General features: G+C 39.4%; 3 protein-coding genes across 3 annotated transcripts; all 3 read left to right on the top strand.

Annotated features, from left to right (window-relative positions):
• Positions 1–79: 79 nt before the first annotated feature.
• pus1 (pseudouridine synthase 1) lies at positions 80–4,686 on the top strand. Its single transcript, XM_063011453.1, has 6 exons — positions 80–274; positions 1,577–1,812; positions 1,890–2,027; positions 3,530–3,632; positions 3,804–4,489; positions 4,567–4,686. Exons 1-6 carry the CDS (start codon positions 205–207, stop codon positions 4,597–4,599), a joined length of 1,266 nt encoding a protein of 421 aa, XP_062867523.1. The 5' UTR covers positions 80–204; the 3' UTR covers positions 4,600–4,686.
• Positions 4,687–5,731: 1,045 nt separating this feature from the next.
• Positions 5,732–11,483, top strand: noc4l (nucleolar complex associated 4 homolog). Its single transcript, XM_063011215.1, has 15 exons — positions 5,732–5,881; positions 6,016–6,136; positions 6,516–6,622; positions 6,706–6,813; positions 7,149–7,298; positions 7,814–7,916; positions 8,013–8,047; positions 8,152–8,202; positions 8,285–8,396; positions 9,051–9,111; positions 9,194–9,304; positions 9,488–9,651; positions 9,914–9,996; positions 10,464–10,577; positions 11,261–11,483. Exons 1-15 carry the CDS (start codon positions 5,732–5,734, stop codon positions 11,375–11,377), a joined length of 1,587 nt encoding a protein of 528 aa, XP_062867285.1. The 3' UTR covers positions 11,378–11,483.
• Positions 11,484–17,217: 5,734 nt separating this feature from the next.
• Positions 17,218–19,717, top strand: phpt1 (phosphohistidine phosphatase 1). The gene is made up of 3 exons (XM_063011422.1): positions 17,218–17,419; positions 18,715–18,842; positions 18,919–19,717. The coding sequence occupies exons 1-3, from the start codon at positions 17,275–17,277 to the stop codon at positions 19,009–19,011; spliced, it is 366 nt and encodes a 121-aa protein (XP_062867492.1). The 5' UTR covers positions 17,218–17,274; the 3' UTR covers positions 19,012–19,717.
• The last annotated feature ends 470 nt before the right edge of the window (positions 19,718–20,187 follow it).

Consider the following 20,187-nt stretch of genomic DNA (forward strand, 5'->3'; position numbering starts at 1 on the left):
TTGACTGTATTCTCGCGATACTTCAGACAGGCGTCAGTTCATGGCTCCATGTGTTCATATAGAGAAAGTAGCTGTTGTTAAACAAGGTTAATTTGATATTACAGTGTATTGTCTGATTATAATCAGAATAAAGCGACTCTTACATTAGACAGTAGCTTCATAATGAGCTGTATAAGATAATAATCCAGGCTTTGTGTGTGTGAGATGCTGAAATTGTTTCAGCTGGTTGGTGTGTGTACAGGACAGCGTGTAAGAGCTTCTCTTCAACCCAGTGGTGAGTTTCACTATATATGCATACCATAGGTATATCCAAATATAGTTCATGTAAAGTGCCTGGACACCAGACCATATACTTATTGGACAACCCATTTTTAAACCATAAGCATTGTAACATGCAGTAATAACCCCAACAACCGTGTTGGAGCCATAACAGCTTCCACTTTTTTATAAAGACTTTCTGGAAGACTGTGGGAATTTGTGCCTCTTTGTGATCCTTTCCCAGGCAGCACGGTGGCTCGGTGGATGGGTTTGATTCACAGGTGCAGCAGTCCAGGTCCTTTCCCTGTGTCTGTGTGGGTTTCCTCCAGGAGCTCCGGTTTCCTCCCACAGTCCAAAGACGTGCAAGTGAGAATAAAATTGAATGTAACCAAAGTGTAAAACGTGACATTAAATCCTAATAAATAAATAATTAAGATCCTTTCCCAAACACAAAGTTGGAAGCAAATATTTAGAGAAGGCATTTTACAATATTTTAAGTGTATCTGTGACAATCTCAGCTTTTCTAAGGTCAGGTACGTATTTTCGACGGGCAGCACGGTGGCTAAGTGGGTCGCACTGTCGCCTCACAGCAAGAAGGTCCTGGGTTCGATCCCCAGGTGGGGAGGTCCGGGTCCTTTCTGTGCAGAGTTTGCATGTTCTCCCAGTGTCTGCGTGGGTTTCCTCCGGGTGATCCGGTTTCCTCCCACAGTCCAGAAACATGTAGCCGGGCTAATTGGAGACACTGAATTGTCCTATAGGTACCGAGCCGCTAGGATGCATAAACCAGTGCCTTGTAGTGCCAGTCCCAAGCCAGGATAAATAGGGAGGGTTGTGTCAGGAAGGGCATCCGGTGTAACTGTGCCAAATCAATAATGCGGATCACGATCCGCCAGCGACCCCCAACGGGAGCAGCAGAGGAAATAGATAGATAGAGGTACGTATTTTCGACAAGTATGTCTGTTACACAGTTCATTCACAAGGTGCTTAGTCGGGTTGAAGTCAGGGCTCTGTATGTCCACACCAAACTTTCTCCTTATCAAACCATGTCTGTATGGGTCATGATTTGTGTGCATATAGAATAGACAAGAGCCTTTCCCTGAACAGCCTATGACAAACTGTTGCCATATTTTTTATATAACTGATTTATTACACATTAGTAGTGGGTGTGGCTGAGAATGTATTACACCAAAGGCAATGTCACATGCTAGGGTTAAAATCCAAAACATTGTCCAAATACTTGTTGGCCATGAAGTGTGACAGTCTTTTAATGGTCTCTCCTGGTATCTCTATGTCTGCGTCATCTGTGTTCCTTCTTCAGGTTGGTGCAGGCTTGAAAGGTTTTGTGTGCAGGCCAGAATGATGGCTGAACAACAGAGTCAGAATCACAGCCAGGCACCATCGGTGCTGAAACGAGCTTCAGAAAGCACTGAGACTGAGAACGAGGTGAAGAAACTGAAAACGGAGGATCAGAAGGCGGATGAAGAAAAGAGATATCCCAAGAGAAAAGTTGTTCTCCTCATGGCATATTCAGGAAAAGGTTATTATGGAATGCAGGTTAGTTGTACATGATGGTAATAATATGCATCATTAGTGGTTTAACTGAGACTAATTTTATGTCTGTTTTTTTGTAGAGGAATCCTGGAAATTCCCAGTTCAAAACCATTGAGGATGAACTCGTCACTGCTCTTATTAAAGCTGGGTGCATCCCTGAAAACCACGGAGACGATATGAAAAAAATGTCTTTCCAGAGATGTGCAAGGACTGACAAGGTGAGAATCTGGAGCTGTAGTTTCTCAGTCCAGCCCAAACAACATTCTGTTAGAAGGAAACATCTGGACCTTTTAAAAACATGCACACTGAAAATATGAATATATCATGAATGGATATCTGGATTTGTGTAACTATTTAAGTGCTCATGTGAACTGCATACTTCAATTACTGAATTTGGAATATAAAATATTAAGTGGGCTGGATTTTAATGCAGTAATAAGATTATTTGAAGCATGTAGCCTAGAGTTTAAGGTACTGAACTAGTAATCAGAGGGCCGCTGGTTCAAGCCCCACCACTGTCAGGTTGCTGCTGTTGGGCCCTTAAGCAAGGCACTTATCCCTCAATTGCTTAGACAATATAAGTGCTCATGTGAACAGCATACTTCAGTTACTGAATTTGGAATATAATATATTTAGTGGGCTGGATTTTAATGTAGTAATAAGATTATTTGAAGCATGTAGCACTTTTTCCTGAACTCTGCATACTAGTATGAGCAATAGTTTGCAGTGTGCCCTGGTACCTATTAAACAAGCAACTAATTTAATTTACATTTTGGGCATTTAGCAGACGCTTTTTCCAAAAAAAAGCGACTTACAGTATACAATCTAAGCGATTGAGGGTTAAGGGCCTTGCTCAAGGGCCCAACAGTGGCAACCTGGCAATGGTGGGGTTTGAACCAGCAACCTTCTGCTTACTAGTCCAGTACCTTAACGGCTAGGCTACAACTGCCCTGTAATTTGAATAATAAAACTCCATTCAACAGGGGAATGTCAGGGTATTGGTCCATTACCTGGACCTTAATGTAGGTTTATGTTGCAATATACCAAAACACACATGTTAATAAACAAGAGTTGGTCAAATCATAGCCCAGATCTGAGCATAATTAATAGTAACTGTGGCATAAAGTAAAAAAGTTGGTTCTTTTAAGAAATCCATATATGCAAGTCTGTCAGCACAAACTACGTAAGGTGTTTTATCCATATCAAATTCAAGTGTTTACATATGTTGTCTCTTGTGGACTGTAATTGATTAGTCAGTATGTTTAATAAATACATCCATTTAAAATGTATTAATGTAGACAATGTCTTATATTATTATTATTATTATTTGGATATAAATCTGACCCCAGTTTAAGTAATAAATGCAAAATACCAGGCAATACAATAGGGATTACTCTGTCGCCTCACAGCAAGAAGGTCCTGGGTTCGATCCTCAGGTGGGGCGGTCCGGTTTCCTCCCACAGTCCAAAGACATGCAAATGAGGTAAATTGGAGATACATAATTGTCCATGACTGTGTTCAATACAACCTTGTTAATTGATGAATCTTGTGTAATGAGTGATTACCGTTTCTGTCATGAATGTAACCAAAGTGTAAAACATGACGTTAAAATCCTGATAAACAAACTAACAAACAATAGGGTTCACAAACTTTTTGTTCACATTAAATGAGTGACTTTGGACTAACTGTTTCTTTTAATAATCTATTCTGTTATTTTTAGGGGGTTTCAGCAGCAGGCCAGGTTGTTTCTTTAAAGCTGTGGTTAATTGAGGACATTCTGGAAAAGATCAACTCCAATCTACCTCCACAGATAAGAATTTTAGGTAAGACGAAGACTGGAATTGATGAGTATGACTTGACACAGATGTACCAATACTAATAATTCTGGTCACAAAAATTTAGTATTGTGACCAGAATTTAAAAGACTGCTGTTTTGGTTTTTAAATGCTCGTCTTTGCTTATCAGTTTAATCAGTTCATATTCTCATCTGACAGGTCTGAAGAGAGTCACAGGTGGCTTCAACTCCAAAAACAACTGTGATGCCCGGACGTACTCCTACATGCTTCCCACTGTGGCTTTCTCTCCAAAGGACAGCGACCAAAAGGACACGTCATTCCGTCTGTGCGCAGAGACGCTTCAGAAAGTAAACAAGCTTTTCGATCTCTACAAAGGCACCCACAACTTCCACAACTTCACGTCGCAAAAGGGCCCGCGGGACCCGAGCGCCAAGCGCTACATCACGCACATGTCCTGCGGGGAGCCGTTCATTAGACAGGGGGCTGAATTCACTGTGATCACGGTGCGAGGCCAAAGCTTTATGATGCACCAGATCCGAAAGATGATCGGCCTGGTGATTGCTGTGGTTAAGGGGTATGCGCAGGAGGAGGTCATTGAAAGAAGTTGGGGGGAAGAAAAGGTGGATGTCCCAAAAGCTCCTGGGCTGGGCCTGGTGCTGGAGAGGGTTCACTTCGATAGGTACAACAAGAGGTTTGGGGGAGATGGGCTTCACGAGACGTTGGAGTGGAACCAAGAGGAGAAAGCCATCTCTGACTTTAAAGAAATGCATATTTACCCGAGTATAGTGGAGACGGAGTCCCAGGAAAAGTCAATGGTGAGCTGGATGAGCACTTTGCCCATTCATGACTTTGAGGCCACTGCGTCAGGCAAACAGCAACGCAAGGTGGGCAAAATAAATGTACTTAACAGACTATTGATTCAAAATTTTGATTAAATTACTGAAGATATTCTGTTTTACAGGATGAAGATGAAGACGGAAATGCTTCTGACTAAGTCACTTCAAAGCACCTCTACCCCACATCAATATATCTTTCTTTCATACAACATATACTTTAAAAATAAACTTTTTATTTTACTGCTTTTAGTGTGGTTTGTTGTTTTTGCACATTTTTATACAGGTTATACAGGTTATACAGGTTTAAGCAGTGGTAGCTTTACTAGTAAAAAAGGTTGTTTCAGCATAAAAACTGTGCCAAATTAAATATGCAGACAAGAGACCTGCTGGCGTGACCTCCTGACAGGAGCAGCTGAGGGAAATGGCTGTGTTCAGAATAGCCTATTGCATACTGCATTTAGTATATACTGCATACTGGTCCCCAAAGTAGTATGCAAAGTAGTTTGTCGAAACTGGGTGTGTTGCATGACGGGATGCAGTATCCCACAAAGATAGCTTTGGTCGCATACCAGATATTGTTATTGGTTGGAGTAGTACGTCATCCTGGTATCTTTAGCCTACTAGAAATAATAATTTTGGTCGCATACTGTTTACTGCATACTGATGTGGCATAAGTAGTATGTACTCGTACAACTTATTTAATATCAGAGATTGAATCTCAATAGCCATAACGGTCATCGAGGAGATGTCTTGTACTGATTATTGGTTGTCTTACCAGCATCAATGTTAAAAAGCAAAGTCTGACTATAATTTATAAATGATTTAATGTACCTCTACTGCTGTGTAGGAAGTGTGAAGCTCTAATGAACATCACAGTTTTAGCCTTCATACAGGATCAGTTAATTACCCAGGTGGGGCGGTCCCGGTCCTTTATGTGTGGAGTTTGTATGTTCTCCCCTTGTCTGTGGGTTTCCTCCCACAGTCCAAAGACATGCAGTTGAGGTAAACTGGAAATACAAAATTGTCCATGACTGTGTTTGATATTAAAAACTTGAACTGATGAATCCTGTGTAATAAGTAATTACCTGTTTTGTCATAAATGTAACCAAAAGTGTAAAACATGACGTTAAAATCTTTATAAATAAATAAACTTACAGCAGTCAAGCGTTAAAGGCATTAAACAGACTGTTCAGCTCGCCCATTGAGATCTGGGATAGGCTCCAGCACCCTCCGCGACCCTGATCAAGCGTGGCGCTCGAGCGCGCACGAGGGTGACGTCACACTTCAAACATGGCGCCGTCCAAGGAACACAACGTGAAAAAGAGCAAAACAGCGAGTAAACAAACTTCACATAAACAAACTATAAACAGTAAAACAGAAGCGATACTGCAGAGCAGAAAACATGCTAACGATATATTTGACCTCCTGGAGTATTTACAGGTAATTACTAGTCTATAATACTACATATAGTAACTACAGCTAGGTTAGCTTCATGGCTAACCAGTCACTACTACATAACGTGGATTAAAGTCACTGTGAAGCTTTTTAATAGAAATGATCTGTGTTGCTTTTAGAGTGAGAAAGAGAAAGAAGTGATATTTGCAGTAAACGCGTGTCAGAGGTTATTCAGTGAGTTAATGGAGAAAGGAGAGCTGTATGTTGGGCAGCTACCAAAGGAAGAGGAGATCCTGCATGGTGAGCATCTAATGCAAGTCTGTGGTATTTTGAGTTTTTGTAATTTGAAGGAATGGAGCTTCAGAGCATAAATTAGTTTAAATACATAAGTAAAATAGGCATCAATCCATTATACTAATAAACAATTGAACACTACAGAACTGTTAATCCTCTTGACACTTCTACAAATTACCTATTCAATGTATACAATGACACACAACATTACAATAATACAACAATACACTGGTATTTCAGTTCACTTTTCATTTCTTATTTATATATATTTCTATTTGTCTAAAGTTTCTATATTGCACAAGAACACTGCACCTTTTAACCCATGTATTTCTCCACAGTTGTAATACTTCAAACCATGACTAGAGTTCTCGTTTTCTTTTCCTAGGTGATCGGGATGCAGATGACAAGTACCGTATATTTCTAAGACATCGTTACAACAGCTGCGTGAAGCTGCTGCTGGAGAACATAGACCATGAATCCTACCAAGTGAAGGTAGGATTTAGATTTTTGCTGCATGACTTGCATGTGCTTTGAGAGCTTTTTCCTTAACACGAAACTTTGTGGTGCCGTCATAGGAAAGTGCACTTTGTGCTCTTATGAGGTTTGCAGCAGCTGAGGGGAAGCACCCACTGCAGAAACTGGACTGGAGCGACCACTACAACTTTCCCCTAGAGCTTATACTGGTGAGTTCTTCGAAAAAGAAAACAAGCTTAAATGTTCACCACTTGAATTAGTTAGAACCCTGAACTTATAATAGTGTGTTTTCGGATGGCTTGTGTAATTGGCAGTGTAATTCGCTAACCAATTTGCATTTTAGCATTATATTACACATTTAAACATGGCTGTAGTTATTTTATAGAACTAGTTCGCCTTATTGTCATTCAATGACATGCTAAATTTGTTTATTTTATACATACTTGGCACATTTTATGATCTGTGCCCAGGTACAATTCCAATTTAGTTCTGAATAATAAACTCAGTCATTTAGTAGGTATGTGTGTGTTTCATGTTGGTGTAGTCAGTGGTACGGTCACTGCTGTCAGAGAAAGAGGACATGGCTCTGCTCATCTCCAGGTTTCAGGAGTTCCTAGAAATGGATGATGTACGATACTACGTCATGAGCGCAATCCGGGACGGTGTAACCAAAGTGATGGACAAAAACAAACGGGTGAGTGTGTCTCCTGGTTGTTTAATGCATGTAGGGCCCACAGGTGGCACAGCCATCTAACGTGGTAGCACCCGACTTCAGAGTGTTTGAACTCAATTAATTTTGAATATATGCACCACCACCATCTTGGCCGGGCATCCACACAGACACAGTTGGCCGTGTTTTAGGGAGGGAAGGTTGGACGGGGCTTTTTCCGCTACAAGATGTGATCTACAAGACTGGTCCATTCACCTGGGAGTCACATGAAGCTTAGCATGACTCTACGTATGCGCTACATATGAGATTACAACACGTGCAGACTGAACATGTGTCATAGGGGGCGTGTGGTGATTCAGCTCTCCATCATCAGATCACAGGTTGTTCATGCAGCGTAGATCACAAGTGGGAATTGGAACATACCAGATTGGGAGTTAAAGAGGGGAAATCCTGGGGGAAAATGATGCATATTGTTTTCTGATCAGAATTTGACCCCATGCTTTCACACTCATGATTTCTGGATTTTGTGGTTCTTCTAGACGGACATGGCTGTTTACCAAAATAATGTGTTCACACTGCTGACAAACCTCAACATGCCCAGCCAGGCTTCAGAAATCACAAACTTTCTTGTCAAACAGGAGAGTAAGTACCAATTTTATTAATCCATCCTTATATATATTGGAACATCAATTGTTGTTTAAAGCCAATTAATTTCCATCAATATGTTCTTCATTTTAGCTAAATGTGGGGACTGGAAAGCTGCTAAAATCAAAGTAAGTAAAAGGTGACTTTTTAATGTATCACTTCATAATTGTAAAAGTTACACAAAGCATGGAATGACATTAATGGCATTATTTCTTCTTTCTACCCCGTAAAGGACCACAAGCGAGCGTTCGAGCAAATGTGGCTGACCTTTCTGAAGTACAAGGTGCAGTGAAGATAACGTTACTGTCCTGTTTGTTGTTGTTTTTTTAAAGAATGCTTTTAACAGGCTTTATGGTTTTCTGTAGTTACCCAGCAGCATGTATAAAAAGGTGCTGGTGATCCTGCATGACACCATTATGCCCCACATGAGTGACCCCACACTGATGATCGACTTCCTGACGGCAGCATATGATGTTGGTAAGTTTGTACAACTGATGAGTTGTTACTATTGTTCAGGTGTGATTGGCAGAGATCTAACAACAGGAGATCACTGATATCTGAGGGTACAGCAGTTTAAGATTGGAAAGTTGAATGTTGTCTAGTCTAATGAATTTTAGATAAACCGATGATTTCATGGACCCAACATCCCTAGTGTCAGCAGTTCAGGCTGCTGGTGGTGTAATGGGTCAGGAAAATCTTTTAGCATAATTATGTACCATGTCACAAAGCTCAAGTCATCTCAGTCTGGTTCCTTAAAGTCATTATCAAGATTTATTGCAATTATCTTTAAATAATCATGATTGGCTTATATAGACTAATAGATAATAACTGGGACGGTGTGACAGGTCTAAAAAACAGCTATCAGATTATTTCATCTATATAATCTCACTCATTTAGTGTGTTTATACTGGTAATACAGTCCTTACCTCAAGTTCTCATACCACTTGACGGGGCATCATTTACCTGTTTTGTGTGTTCATAAAAACCCACAACAGACAACAAAAGACCATGCCACACTGCAAATAGTGACTGGAGACTAGTTTTTAACCAAGGTTTTCATGATATATGTGCTTTGAGGCACCCATACAACCTATTGTATTAGTCATGCTGTTGTGTTTTGTTGGATTTCAGGTGGAGCTGTGAGTTTACTGGCTCTGAACGGCCTGTTCGTCCTCATCCACAAGCATAATCTGTAAGCACCAACTTAAATAATGTTTTTTTTTCTTTTTCTTCTATTATTAAACGTGACCAGTTGATTTCTTCTTTCAAACCAGCGATTATCCAGATTTTTATACAAAGCTGTATAACCTGCTGGACCCTTCTGTATTTCATGTGAAGTACAGAGCACGATTCTTCCACCTGGCCAACATCTTCCTTTCATCAAGGTAAACCTCCTCTGCACTTATAATTTGATGACTTATTCAGAATGACTCAATTACTGTTAAAGTAAAAATCTTTTTAAATATCTAAAAACTTAATAAGACACTTATTTTTAATAGTAAATAATTATGCAAATATTTAATTTTCAGTATTTAAGTGCCATGTTGTGTCTCACTTTTTGTCTGCAGTCATCTACCGGTGTATCTTGTCGCAGCGTTTATCAAGCGGCTGTCTCGGCTTGCCCTGACCGCACCCCCTACAGCCCTACTCATAGTTCTACCTTTTATTTGCAACCTCATTCGCAGACATCCTTCCTGCAGAGTCCTCATTCACAGACCCAGCGCTGCTAATGGTAACGCACGTTTCTGACATTATGAAGTTGAGATGGGTCGCCAAATTAAAAGAAATAATTAATCAGTTGTTTTAATGTTTCTTTTTCCCCACTGTTACAGTTACCTAACACATTCTTACTACTTGCTACAATTAGCTAGACACATGCTTGCTCTCTATTGTAAGGGGTTTTGATTTAAAATTGAGTAAGAATGAAGTCTTACTGCGGCCGAACCAATGTCCAAACGCAGTAGCAAAACTGAATATGCATATTGTTTTTTCAGAACTTTGTCATGATCCCTATGTGATGGAGGAGAAAGATCCTGCCCAGTGTCATGCCCTCAAAAGCAGTTTATGGGAAATGAAGGTAAAATTTTATAAGTGTTCATCTCAATGTTAATATTAAAGCTTTATGTTTTACCCAAAACACCTCATAGTGCCATCCGAAATTATTGACAAATTCTAGAAACGGAGGGATCAGACACATTTAAATCAGACATGATGCTTAGCCAATACATGTGACTGACTTGCCATCAGCTAAGATAAAAAAAAAATCAATCCAATACCCAAGCCCACTACCACAAAAAAGTTTCATCTCTTGAAACAAGTCTCAGAGGTGCTGCCTGCCTGGTACTCAGCAGACACAATTGGCCGCATCAGGGTGCACAGGGCTTCTCATTGTCGCTGCAATCGCTGGATATCCATCTTGAGACTGGCGCTGAGAGCTCACTGACAAGTGCACTTCCCAATGGCTAGACTGTTCATCCATTGACCCCCCAGTGTGGAACTATATTATCTAACAGTGTTAATACTTAAATCTTGTTCTGCCTTCAGACCCTGCAGAAACATTACCATCCAGATGTTTCCAAAGCAGCCAAAGCAATTAACCAACCTCTACCGGAACCAGAGGAGGATATCAGCGAGCTGCTGGAACTGTCTACTTTTGAGGTGTGTAGGAATAAATGCAGTTGTATGCAAACTTATGGGCACAACGACCTATTGTTCATTTTTTATGAAACTAAGTAAACACAACCTCAGCTGATAATGATTTATAAACTATTTCAAATTTGGTTGGTAAGTTAGGACATCCAAATAAGTCAGTAATTGGTAAAACACTCAACAGGCATAGCTTGCAAGCACTTTATATATGTTTTATATATTTTAATCCATGTTGTTTTTGTCCTTTGCAGAACGCTTGTAGTTCTGAGATATTCTTTAGCCATTTACTCACATTTAGTATTGATAAAAGACGATTGTGTTTTGGATCATTGTGCCATATTTAGCCTCTTTCATCAATTTCCTTTTTTAAAAACACATTGTGGTCAAGGAGTTTTATTGTCACCTATTCCAAAGCCCCCTCCCACCCAATTTTTTCTAAATTTTGAATTATTTTTTACATATTTACCTTTGTGGTGAGGTTGCAGGTTGCCTGCATTTTTAGTAGGAGAACCTAAGACAAACAATTACACACTAATTCCAAATGAGAAGTTATATGCTTAGCAAGTCTTAATAATTAAAGAAAAAAGATTAAAGAAAATATTTGGGACACAAACCTTTGCATTCAGTTGTACATGTTTTATTGAATGAATGTATTTGTTTCACTATCATGACACATCACGTTTTTTGTGTAGTTGATGGAACGAGACCTGAAAACCCAAAACCAGACTGTACCACTGGAGTTTGACCCAGCTACCGGTTTGCTTCAGAGTTCCCGGGAGGTGCTGGGCCTCCACTTCTCTCTAGAGTAACTAACAAGGACTTGATGGCTCTCTTTCCATTTTGTATTATTTTGACATTCATCCACTGAGAAACATCTATGTGTGTCAGGTATAAATAAACAACCATGACCTGTGACTGTGTGTTTGCTAAATTGATCCCAAAAAATAATGTGGTGTGTACTGGTGGCTTTTGGGCTCATGCTATAAAGTCAAAAGTTTACATACAACGTAATAGGCATGTGTAGTGTGTTTTTGGCAGTACCTCAATCGCTGAGCTACCAGAGCCCTACAAAACGAACACTTTTGATCAAAAGCATCTTGACCAAATACAATACAAGCAATTGAGACAGGAATCCACCACAAAATAGGGCACCAAACCATGAGAGGGCAACGAACTCAGTCATACCTAAGGGCATTTCTCTGTATCCAGTCCACTTTTGAATGTTTTTGGGAGACACACAGAAAATACATGCGATACTCTTTAGACAGCAGCTGTAGCCTAGTGGTTTAGGTAGTGGACTAGTAATCAGAAAGTTGCCAGTTCAATCCCCACCACTGCCAGGTTGCCACTGTTGGGCCCTCGAGCAAAATGGGGACCTGCTTAAATGCCAAAAATAAAATAGACAGTGACCAAAGGCAAGGGCCAAACCCAGGTCCCCAGGACCCATGCTGCTGTACATTACCCACTTAAGTCAATTTATTTACCAAATGTTTCATTCCTTGTTCAACCCAATAACAACAAACCTTTCACTCACTCACACATACACACAGAGGAAAGTGCACAGATTACAATTACATATACAACACAATAGATAATGCAATATTTATATATATATATAACTATGTGCATAAATGGTCCATTTACCCTTCAGTGCTGTAACACTAAGGCACCGATATTTACTGTGCATTTAGTCATCATGTTTTTAATATATCAGTTTTGTTTTATATAGCTGGACTGAGAATTGAGATTAAGAGCACTGTTAACTGTTACACTGTTACAGTTATTGTTAAACGTTATACTGTCAGCCACTTGAGCTTTTTAAAGTCCAAGACAGGTTGATTCAAGTTTACACATACACGACGTAAACTTGGACATTCCAGTCTAGCAATCCGACAGTGTTTTACTTAAATAAAGCCTTACCAGTGCTAAATAATGGCAATCTATAGGTTTACTTTGCTGGCTAAGATTTAGCCAGTTCATGTATATTCCAAAGAATGTCTCGGCTACTTCCATTTTCCAATGAATGGCTAAAAATAGGAATTTTAACAAATCAGTTTATCCCAGAACATGCAGCTAAACAAATTATTTACCACTAAAAAGAAACATTCTTTTTAGAAAGTCATATTTTACAATATTTATGAGGGTTAGTGAAAATGGAATAAGTCACATAAACAATTGGTCATCGGTTGGTCTTAGATTTCACAATGTAACAAAATGTTTTTGTTTTTTTTATTGGTCCACAGCATTGTTTTTTGTCTCATCACTCTCCTTAGAGCTGTTCACTTTGGGCTCATCAGTGTTTTTGCATTTACTCTGTGGTGCCCTTCCATGAAAACCATTTTTCTTTAGTGTTTTTCTTATAGTAGACACGTGAACAGAGACTTTAGCGAGTTCTAGGGATTTCTGCAGGTCTTTTGCTGTTAACCTTGGGTTTTTCTCCACCTCCCTTAGCATTGCACGTTGTGCCTTTGGTGTGATCTTGACAGGACGCCCGCTCCTAGGAAGGGTAGCGACGGTGCTGAATTTCTTCCATTTGTAGATAATCTGTCTTATTGTGGATCGATGGACATCCAGGGCTTTGGAAATTGTTTTGTAGCCTTTTCCAGCTTCGTGCATCTCTACAATTCTCATTTTAAGGTCCTCTGAAATTTGGAGTGATCGGGGCATGGCTCACAAAATAGATGTTACTAAATAGAAGTACAACTGTTGTAGTAATCTGTTCTTGAGCTTATTGGCAGCGACTGTCACAGACCCCAAAATTAGCGTCGTTCTGAAGCCACATATTTTCTAAAGAAAAGATGAAATCTGTAAAATACAAAAATGCTTATTAATCATGAGATTTATGGAGCTTAACTGCACAGAGATATACATTAGTGAACTAAATAGTAAAGGTTTGAATTCTGACACTACTAAGGGATCCTATTTAATGACCAAATCATCCTGGAATATGCAATTCATTCCATATCTGCATATACGACAATAAAGCTTGATGAACATCTCATTGTAAAACCGTGAAGTCCCCTGTTTTGCTGCTATAACAGCCTCCACTCTTCTGGACTCGTTGACAAGTGTTGCATACAGTTAACATTATACATTAATTCCATACAGACTAGTGTTATATTAACAAACTACTTTTCTTTGTTGTCCAGAAAGAAGGAGACGCAAAGTCACATCATTTAATATAAAAATATGATAAAACCTCAACCGTGATGTACGGAACACTGTGAACCACCACAGCCCGTTTAGCATCTCATACACGGGTAATTTCACACTCGAATATTATACACAATAACAACGTTATAGCGATTTTAACATCATGTGCTGACTAATTATTGAATAGAACACAGCAGCTCACCTGTAAAATACATATAAAAATGATAAGTTTGGAAATATGTGGTTTAAGGTGCTTCGTTGCTCTGCACACGAAGATTCGCAGCCATTAATGAAATCTCGCGAGATCTCTCTGTTTGTGGCGAGATTACACAAAAGCAGCACCGCTCCCACCTACTGGTTCAGACAATCTGATTGTGTTTTGTCTCAATGAAAAGGTGGAATTGTTTAAGTGGAAAGGCACAGTGGTGCAGCAGGTAGTGTGGGGGCCGCACAGCTCCAGGGTCTTGAGGACCAGGGTTCAGTTACGGCCTTCGGTCTCTGTCTGTGAGGAGGAATGATGGAAGCCCTGAACTGGACCAGCGCCCTGTTTAACAGTAATGTGCGATACTGATACTAAGTAAATACAGGGCCAATATCACCGATACCAATACATTTACTTTTTACTTATAAAAGCCGTAGCCTAGTGGTTAAGGTACTGGACTAGTATTCAGAAGGTTGCTGGTTCAAGCCCCACCACTGCCAGGTTGCTGCTGTTGGACCCTTGAGCAAGGCCCTTAACCCTCAATTGCTCAAACTGTATACTGTAACTGTACTGTAAGTCGCTTTGGATAAAGGCGTCTGCTAAATGCAGAAAATGTAAATTTACTTTCATGTAGGGGAGAGCAGTGTGTCAGGATTTATGAAGTAAATGTATCATCAGTATACTATGACCACTAAGTGATTTTTACTGTCTGCTGTTAATTAGTTAATGATGTGCGTGTTAAAATCCAGAACAGCAAAGCTTTTAGGCAAATAAAAAGTACTTTTATTACTATAATGAACTATTATGAAGTCTGAGGGTTTTGTTAGAACCAATTATAATTTTTAACAAAACATAATTTATCCATTTCATTGCACTTTCTGGTTTTTTTTTTTTTTGTTTTTTGTTTTTGTTTGTTTGTTTGTTTGTTTATTAGGATTTTAACGTCATGTTTTACACTTTGGTTACATTCATGACAGGAACGGTAGTTGCTCATTACACAAAGTTCATCAGTTCACACAAGGTTATATTGAACACAATTATGGACAATTTAGTATCTTCAATTTACCTGACTGCATGTCTTTGGACTGTGGGAGGAAACCGGAGCACCCGGAGTAAACCCACGCAGATACGGGGAGAACATGCAAACTCTACACAGAAAGGACCCGGACCGACCCACCTGGGGATCGACCCCGGGACCTTCTTGCTGTGAGGCGACAGTGCTACCCACTAAGCCACCGTGCCGCCCCTGGCTTTTTGTAAAAGAAACAAAATACACAAAATTGTTAAGTAACTTAAATTTATTTTCAGTTAGAGGTTTTTTATAGGATAAGGGCGGCACTGTGGCTCGGTGGGTAGCACTGTCGCCTCACAGCAAGAAGGTCCTGGGTTTGATCTCCAGGTGGAGCGGTCTGGGTTCTTTCTGTGTGGAGTTTGCATGTTCTCCCAGGGAGCTCTGGTTTCCTCCAACAGTCCAAAGATGTGCAGTCAGGTTAACTGGAGATACAAAAAATTGTCTATGACTGTGTTTGATATTAAACTTGTGAACTGATGAATCTTGTGTAATGAGTAACCTGTTCTGTCATGAATGTAACCAAAGTGTGTAAAAACATGACGTTAAAATTCTAATAAATGAATAACATACAGTCATATACAGTACAATAATATAATAACACTGCACTTTTATTTGCAATTCTTTTTTATTTCATTTATTGTCGCTTCTCTCTCTCTCACTGCTACATGTGTTCGGTCTCTCAGTGCCGCTCAGTCACGTGACCACAATAAACCACGTCACAGTAAGATGTGAGAGGAGCTGCTACAGTCTATACACACATCATCTCTACTTTCTTATAAAACAGCAGAAACGTGCTGAATGTAGCGGAGAAAAAGTCAAACTGAAGTATAGATACTACTGATATTTGGATCGATCCGCCCATCACTAGTAATAAGGTCAGATCAGCCGTGTGAATGTGTCAATACCTACCCTAGCCTACTAGTTCACAGCTGATAAACTGACTAAAACCCGAATATCACACACACCAACCTTTATTATTATAAAATATATATAATAAAGACTTGTACACTGTGTGTAGTACACTAACTATACGAAAGACATTACAACTGTGAGTTTATATCCAAGGTAAACAACACAGGTACTTGTTAGCTTAGTCGCTAGTGTTAGTTGCTAAGCTAATTGCAGTGATTTCTGTTTCTGTATTTATATCTCTATCATATTAATACTGTAATACATACGTTTTTGTAAGTAGCTGCTTTCTAAATTTAGATGTTTAAAGCGGTCAGACTTTCTCGTCACTTATGATGTAAAACGTTACCATGATGTATCACCACCAAGCAGGTAACTCATACCACATAGTTGTGCTTTCCGAGTGAATAAATATGTAAATGTTTAATAGAGACCGAATTTATGTGTCCTTGTTCATGTAAATTTAAAAATAGATACAAATCTATTGACATTTATAAGCACCAAGTCAAAAGAAAAGAGCATTTATCCATCAAAACAAACACACGGGGAAGGAGAGCCTCACTACGCATGCTCCGATTCACGAAGCTGACCTACGCTACGCATGTTTCGTGAATTCGGGTAGGGTGCGCAAAGTGCGTAAGGTGCTCGTACCTTGTGTATGTATAATCTACACTATTATTTACATAAACTTACAATGTTCGTTTACTGTTATATTTATTTTAAAAGTCCAAACAATGTCATCATGTTCGTTTAAAAATAAGAAGGGATTCTGTCAAGTAGATCTGGCAACCCAGACCCACAGCACCTCTGCTCAGGCGGAAGCTTTGCCGAGTGTGAATTTTGGAGTCGACTCCTAATTCAGTAACTTTAGGAGTCGATTCCAAACGGTACATGACTTTTGATTTTGAAAACCGAATAGTAGAACATGTGTTTAAATGTTTTAAACTCTTGTTTAAAAGTATTGGAGAGCAAATGGCAAGTTTTACAAATAATGTTCACCTTACTAAAATAGAAAAGCATTAAAATAAAGATTATTTTCATTGTCATAGATGGGCTGATGAAACGGTTGAGAACCACCAATTTTGCCAGGTTAAATTTCTACTTTTATTACATTTTTAATCTCGTAACGTCATTACACTACGCTGTCACTGCTTTGCGATGGATGTCTGCACATATGGGTTATCTTTTCTGAGCACAAATCGATTTTTTGCTTATAATCGAATGTATTGTCACGGAGTCGACTCTACACTTTGAACAACTGAATCGGAGAGTCGAATCTTTTTGAAACCGATTCCCAGTCTGAGAGTATTCGGATGGTTGGAGCAGTATTGGTTTGAATGAGCGTGTGTGTTTGAAATATTTAACTAAGAATGGCTGCTGAACTACTCGCCAAGATTCCCGAGGCTGATATCGATCCGAATGGGGTGTTTAAATACGTGCTTATAAGAGTTAATAGCAAAACAGATGATTCATATGTGGACATAGTGCGCGGATACGCGTGGGCCGAGTATCACGGTATGGTACCCCTGTGTGTCCGATGCATTGCTCCGTATTTTTAATATACAAACAAATATCTTTGTTTTAAATACTAGCAGACATTGTTCTACAACACATACACACACGATGCACTCATGCTTGTGCTCACAATGAAGCACTGTGTCTAATCATGTCACAAGTTTACATACATTTCTATGGTACGTGTTAATAATGACAGTTTTGGGACCTCAGTGATTTCTATGACCTTTCTTTGGTGACTGAATGTTTATTGTTGGTTTTATAAACATCTGTTGGATCCAAAATACACACAGCAACATAGTTTATTAGTTTGATTGTATAGCCATAACATAATTCAACTTTACATAATCTCCTAACTACTTTTAGTGATTATAACCGACTATAGTTGGTGACTTGGTTGTTCCATTGTAAATAGGACTAGTTTGACTTTACCCACTAGATTGTACATGAAATCATGAACCTGACATTGCCAGGAGAGGGCGGCACGGTGGCTAAGTGAGTAGCCCTGTCGCCTCACAGCAAGAAGGTCCTGGGTTCGATCTCCAGGTGGGGCAGTCCGGGTCCTTTCTGTGTGGAGTTTGCATGTTCTCCCCGTGTCCGCGTGGGTTTCCTTCGGGTGCTCCGGTTTCCTCCCATAGTCCACAGACATGCAAGTAAGGTGAATTGGAGATGCTGAATTGTCCGTGACTATGTTTGATATAACCTTGTGAACTGATGAACCCTGTTCCTGTCATGAATGTAACCAAAGTGTAAAACATGACGTTAAAATCTTAATAAACAAACAAACAAACATTGCCATGTGACAGAACCTCCAGTTCCTGCTTTTTGTTGTCCATGGGATCAGCCTCGGTTCACATACCTGGGAAGTTGCATTTTAAAAGGCTGCAATGCAGATGTGAAAGCCAGAATCAGTAAAACCGTGGTCATCTTTCAATAACTTCGACCAATAAGGACATTCAGTTTGATAAGCAAAGCTTGCACATGTCAATAGTTGTACCGACTCTGCTATGTGCTTGTGAAATGTGGCAAGAGTTGCCCATGGAATTAATAAATAAGCAAAGTAATAGTCCAGCATAGCAAATAAATAGAAGTTGTCCACTGGCGCTGTTTCAGATCTTTACTACAGAACTGTTGAACAGAGCCAACGCACACGACGATGGCACTGGGCTGGTCATGTGGTCTGGTGTCCCAAATCCCAGGAGTGCCATGACAAGTGAATGTAAACTGTCAAATTTAACTGTACAGCCATTGTCTTGATTGATTAAATCTCTTTCTTCAATATCCTTTTCCTCCAGCTGATATCTACGACAAGGTTTCGGGTGATCTGGAGAGAGCAGGTGATGTGGACTGTGAGTGTTTAGGAGGTGGCAGGATCAGACATGACAGCGCTGAGAAAAAAATCCACGTCTATGGCTATTCCATGGTAAGTACAACTCTGAATATTGCAACAAAAAATGCAAGGAATATTTTCGTCATGTAATTGAGTTTTCTGTTTTCAGGGCTTTGGACGAGCCAATCACATGGTTTCTACAGAGAAGCTGAAGACACGGTACCCAGACTATGAGATATCGTGGTCGAATGAAGGCTACTGATTCACAAACCAGGGTTTTCCAATCATGGCCAATGGATTGTCAGTCCCTGTTTTGATCACCTGTTTATACTCGAGTTGTTGATGGGAAATTTGACATTTCATGATGTCTTGAAGATTTAACAGGTGCTTAAGTTATAAATGAAATTGTTTCTTATTATCAGCAGCTAAATTCATTGTTACATTTTGTCTGTATAAATCTTAACATTTATTATGTTCAGATCTAAACTGTCAGGGTTTTTGACATTTGGCAGGGAGGTGCTTGGGTGGTGCAGTGGTAAATTACACTCACCTTTACTACAGAGCTCCAGGGTTTGAATCTTAATTGGAAGTCTAATAACAGACATGATTTGCAATGCCTGACAGAATGGCCGAGGCCCATCAACAAATTGGCGTCTTGTCTGGGGTTTGTTGTGCACCCAGTGATTCCGAATAAACAGATTCACCACAATCTGACCAGAATAATGCATTAAAACATGAAAATTAAATGAAAAAATGAACATTTGACAGTTCAACTCTTCTTACCAGACACACTTTAGATTAGACAAAGTGCTAAACGACTCAAGTCTAACCTGGTAACAAAATGTTTAGTCTATGACTTAATATAAACTGCTATCATGTTATGCAACAAAGACTTTCATCAAAAATAAATTGTTTGATTTATTTATTTGTATTAAATATCTTTGTTTAGTTTCTTAATTATAGTAGACATAACACAGTAACCTTTTAAGTCGAAAGTTTCCATAACTTGTAGGAACACAAGACTTGTATGTCTTGCCAGTCTGCAATTGTATTTTTTTCTGACCGAGTAATTGGAACACACTTCTTAATTTGGACAAAGGTTTTCTAAGGTATTAAGGGTTTTCTGAAGAATCTGCTGGGCCAAACATAAGGCAAAGTAGATTATTCATTCATTTATGTATACAGTCCTTTAATGTCTTTAAACTTTGTGGTATGGTCTCTTAACTGATTGTTACTATAAGTGGTGACATGTCTGTCCATATAAATAGGACTAATTTTAGTTCCAAAGCTGAAAAGAAAACCCAAACTGTCCTCTTATGCAAAGTGATATGCAGTTTATCATGAGTTAGAAGCTGCTGAAGCACAAGTGACACTGTACACAGTCAATCAAGCTTCTCATCTTTAGTGCCTTGAGGCAACCATGCAAGTAAGAAGTCCC

This window comes from Trichomycterus rosablanca, chromosome 16 (genome assembly GCF_030014385.1).
Source record: "Trichomycterus rosablanca isolate fTriRos1 chromosome 16, fTriRos1.hap1, whole genome shotgun sequence".
Classification (NCBI taxonomy): domain Eukaryota; kingdom Metazoa; phylum Chordata; class Actinopteri; order Siluriformes; family Trichomycteridae; genus Trichomycterus; species Trichomycterus rosablanca.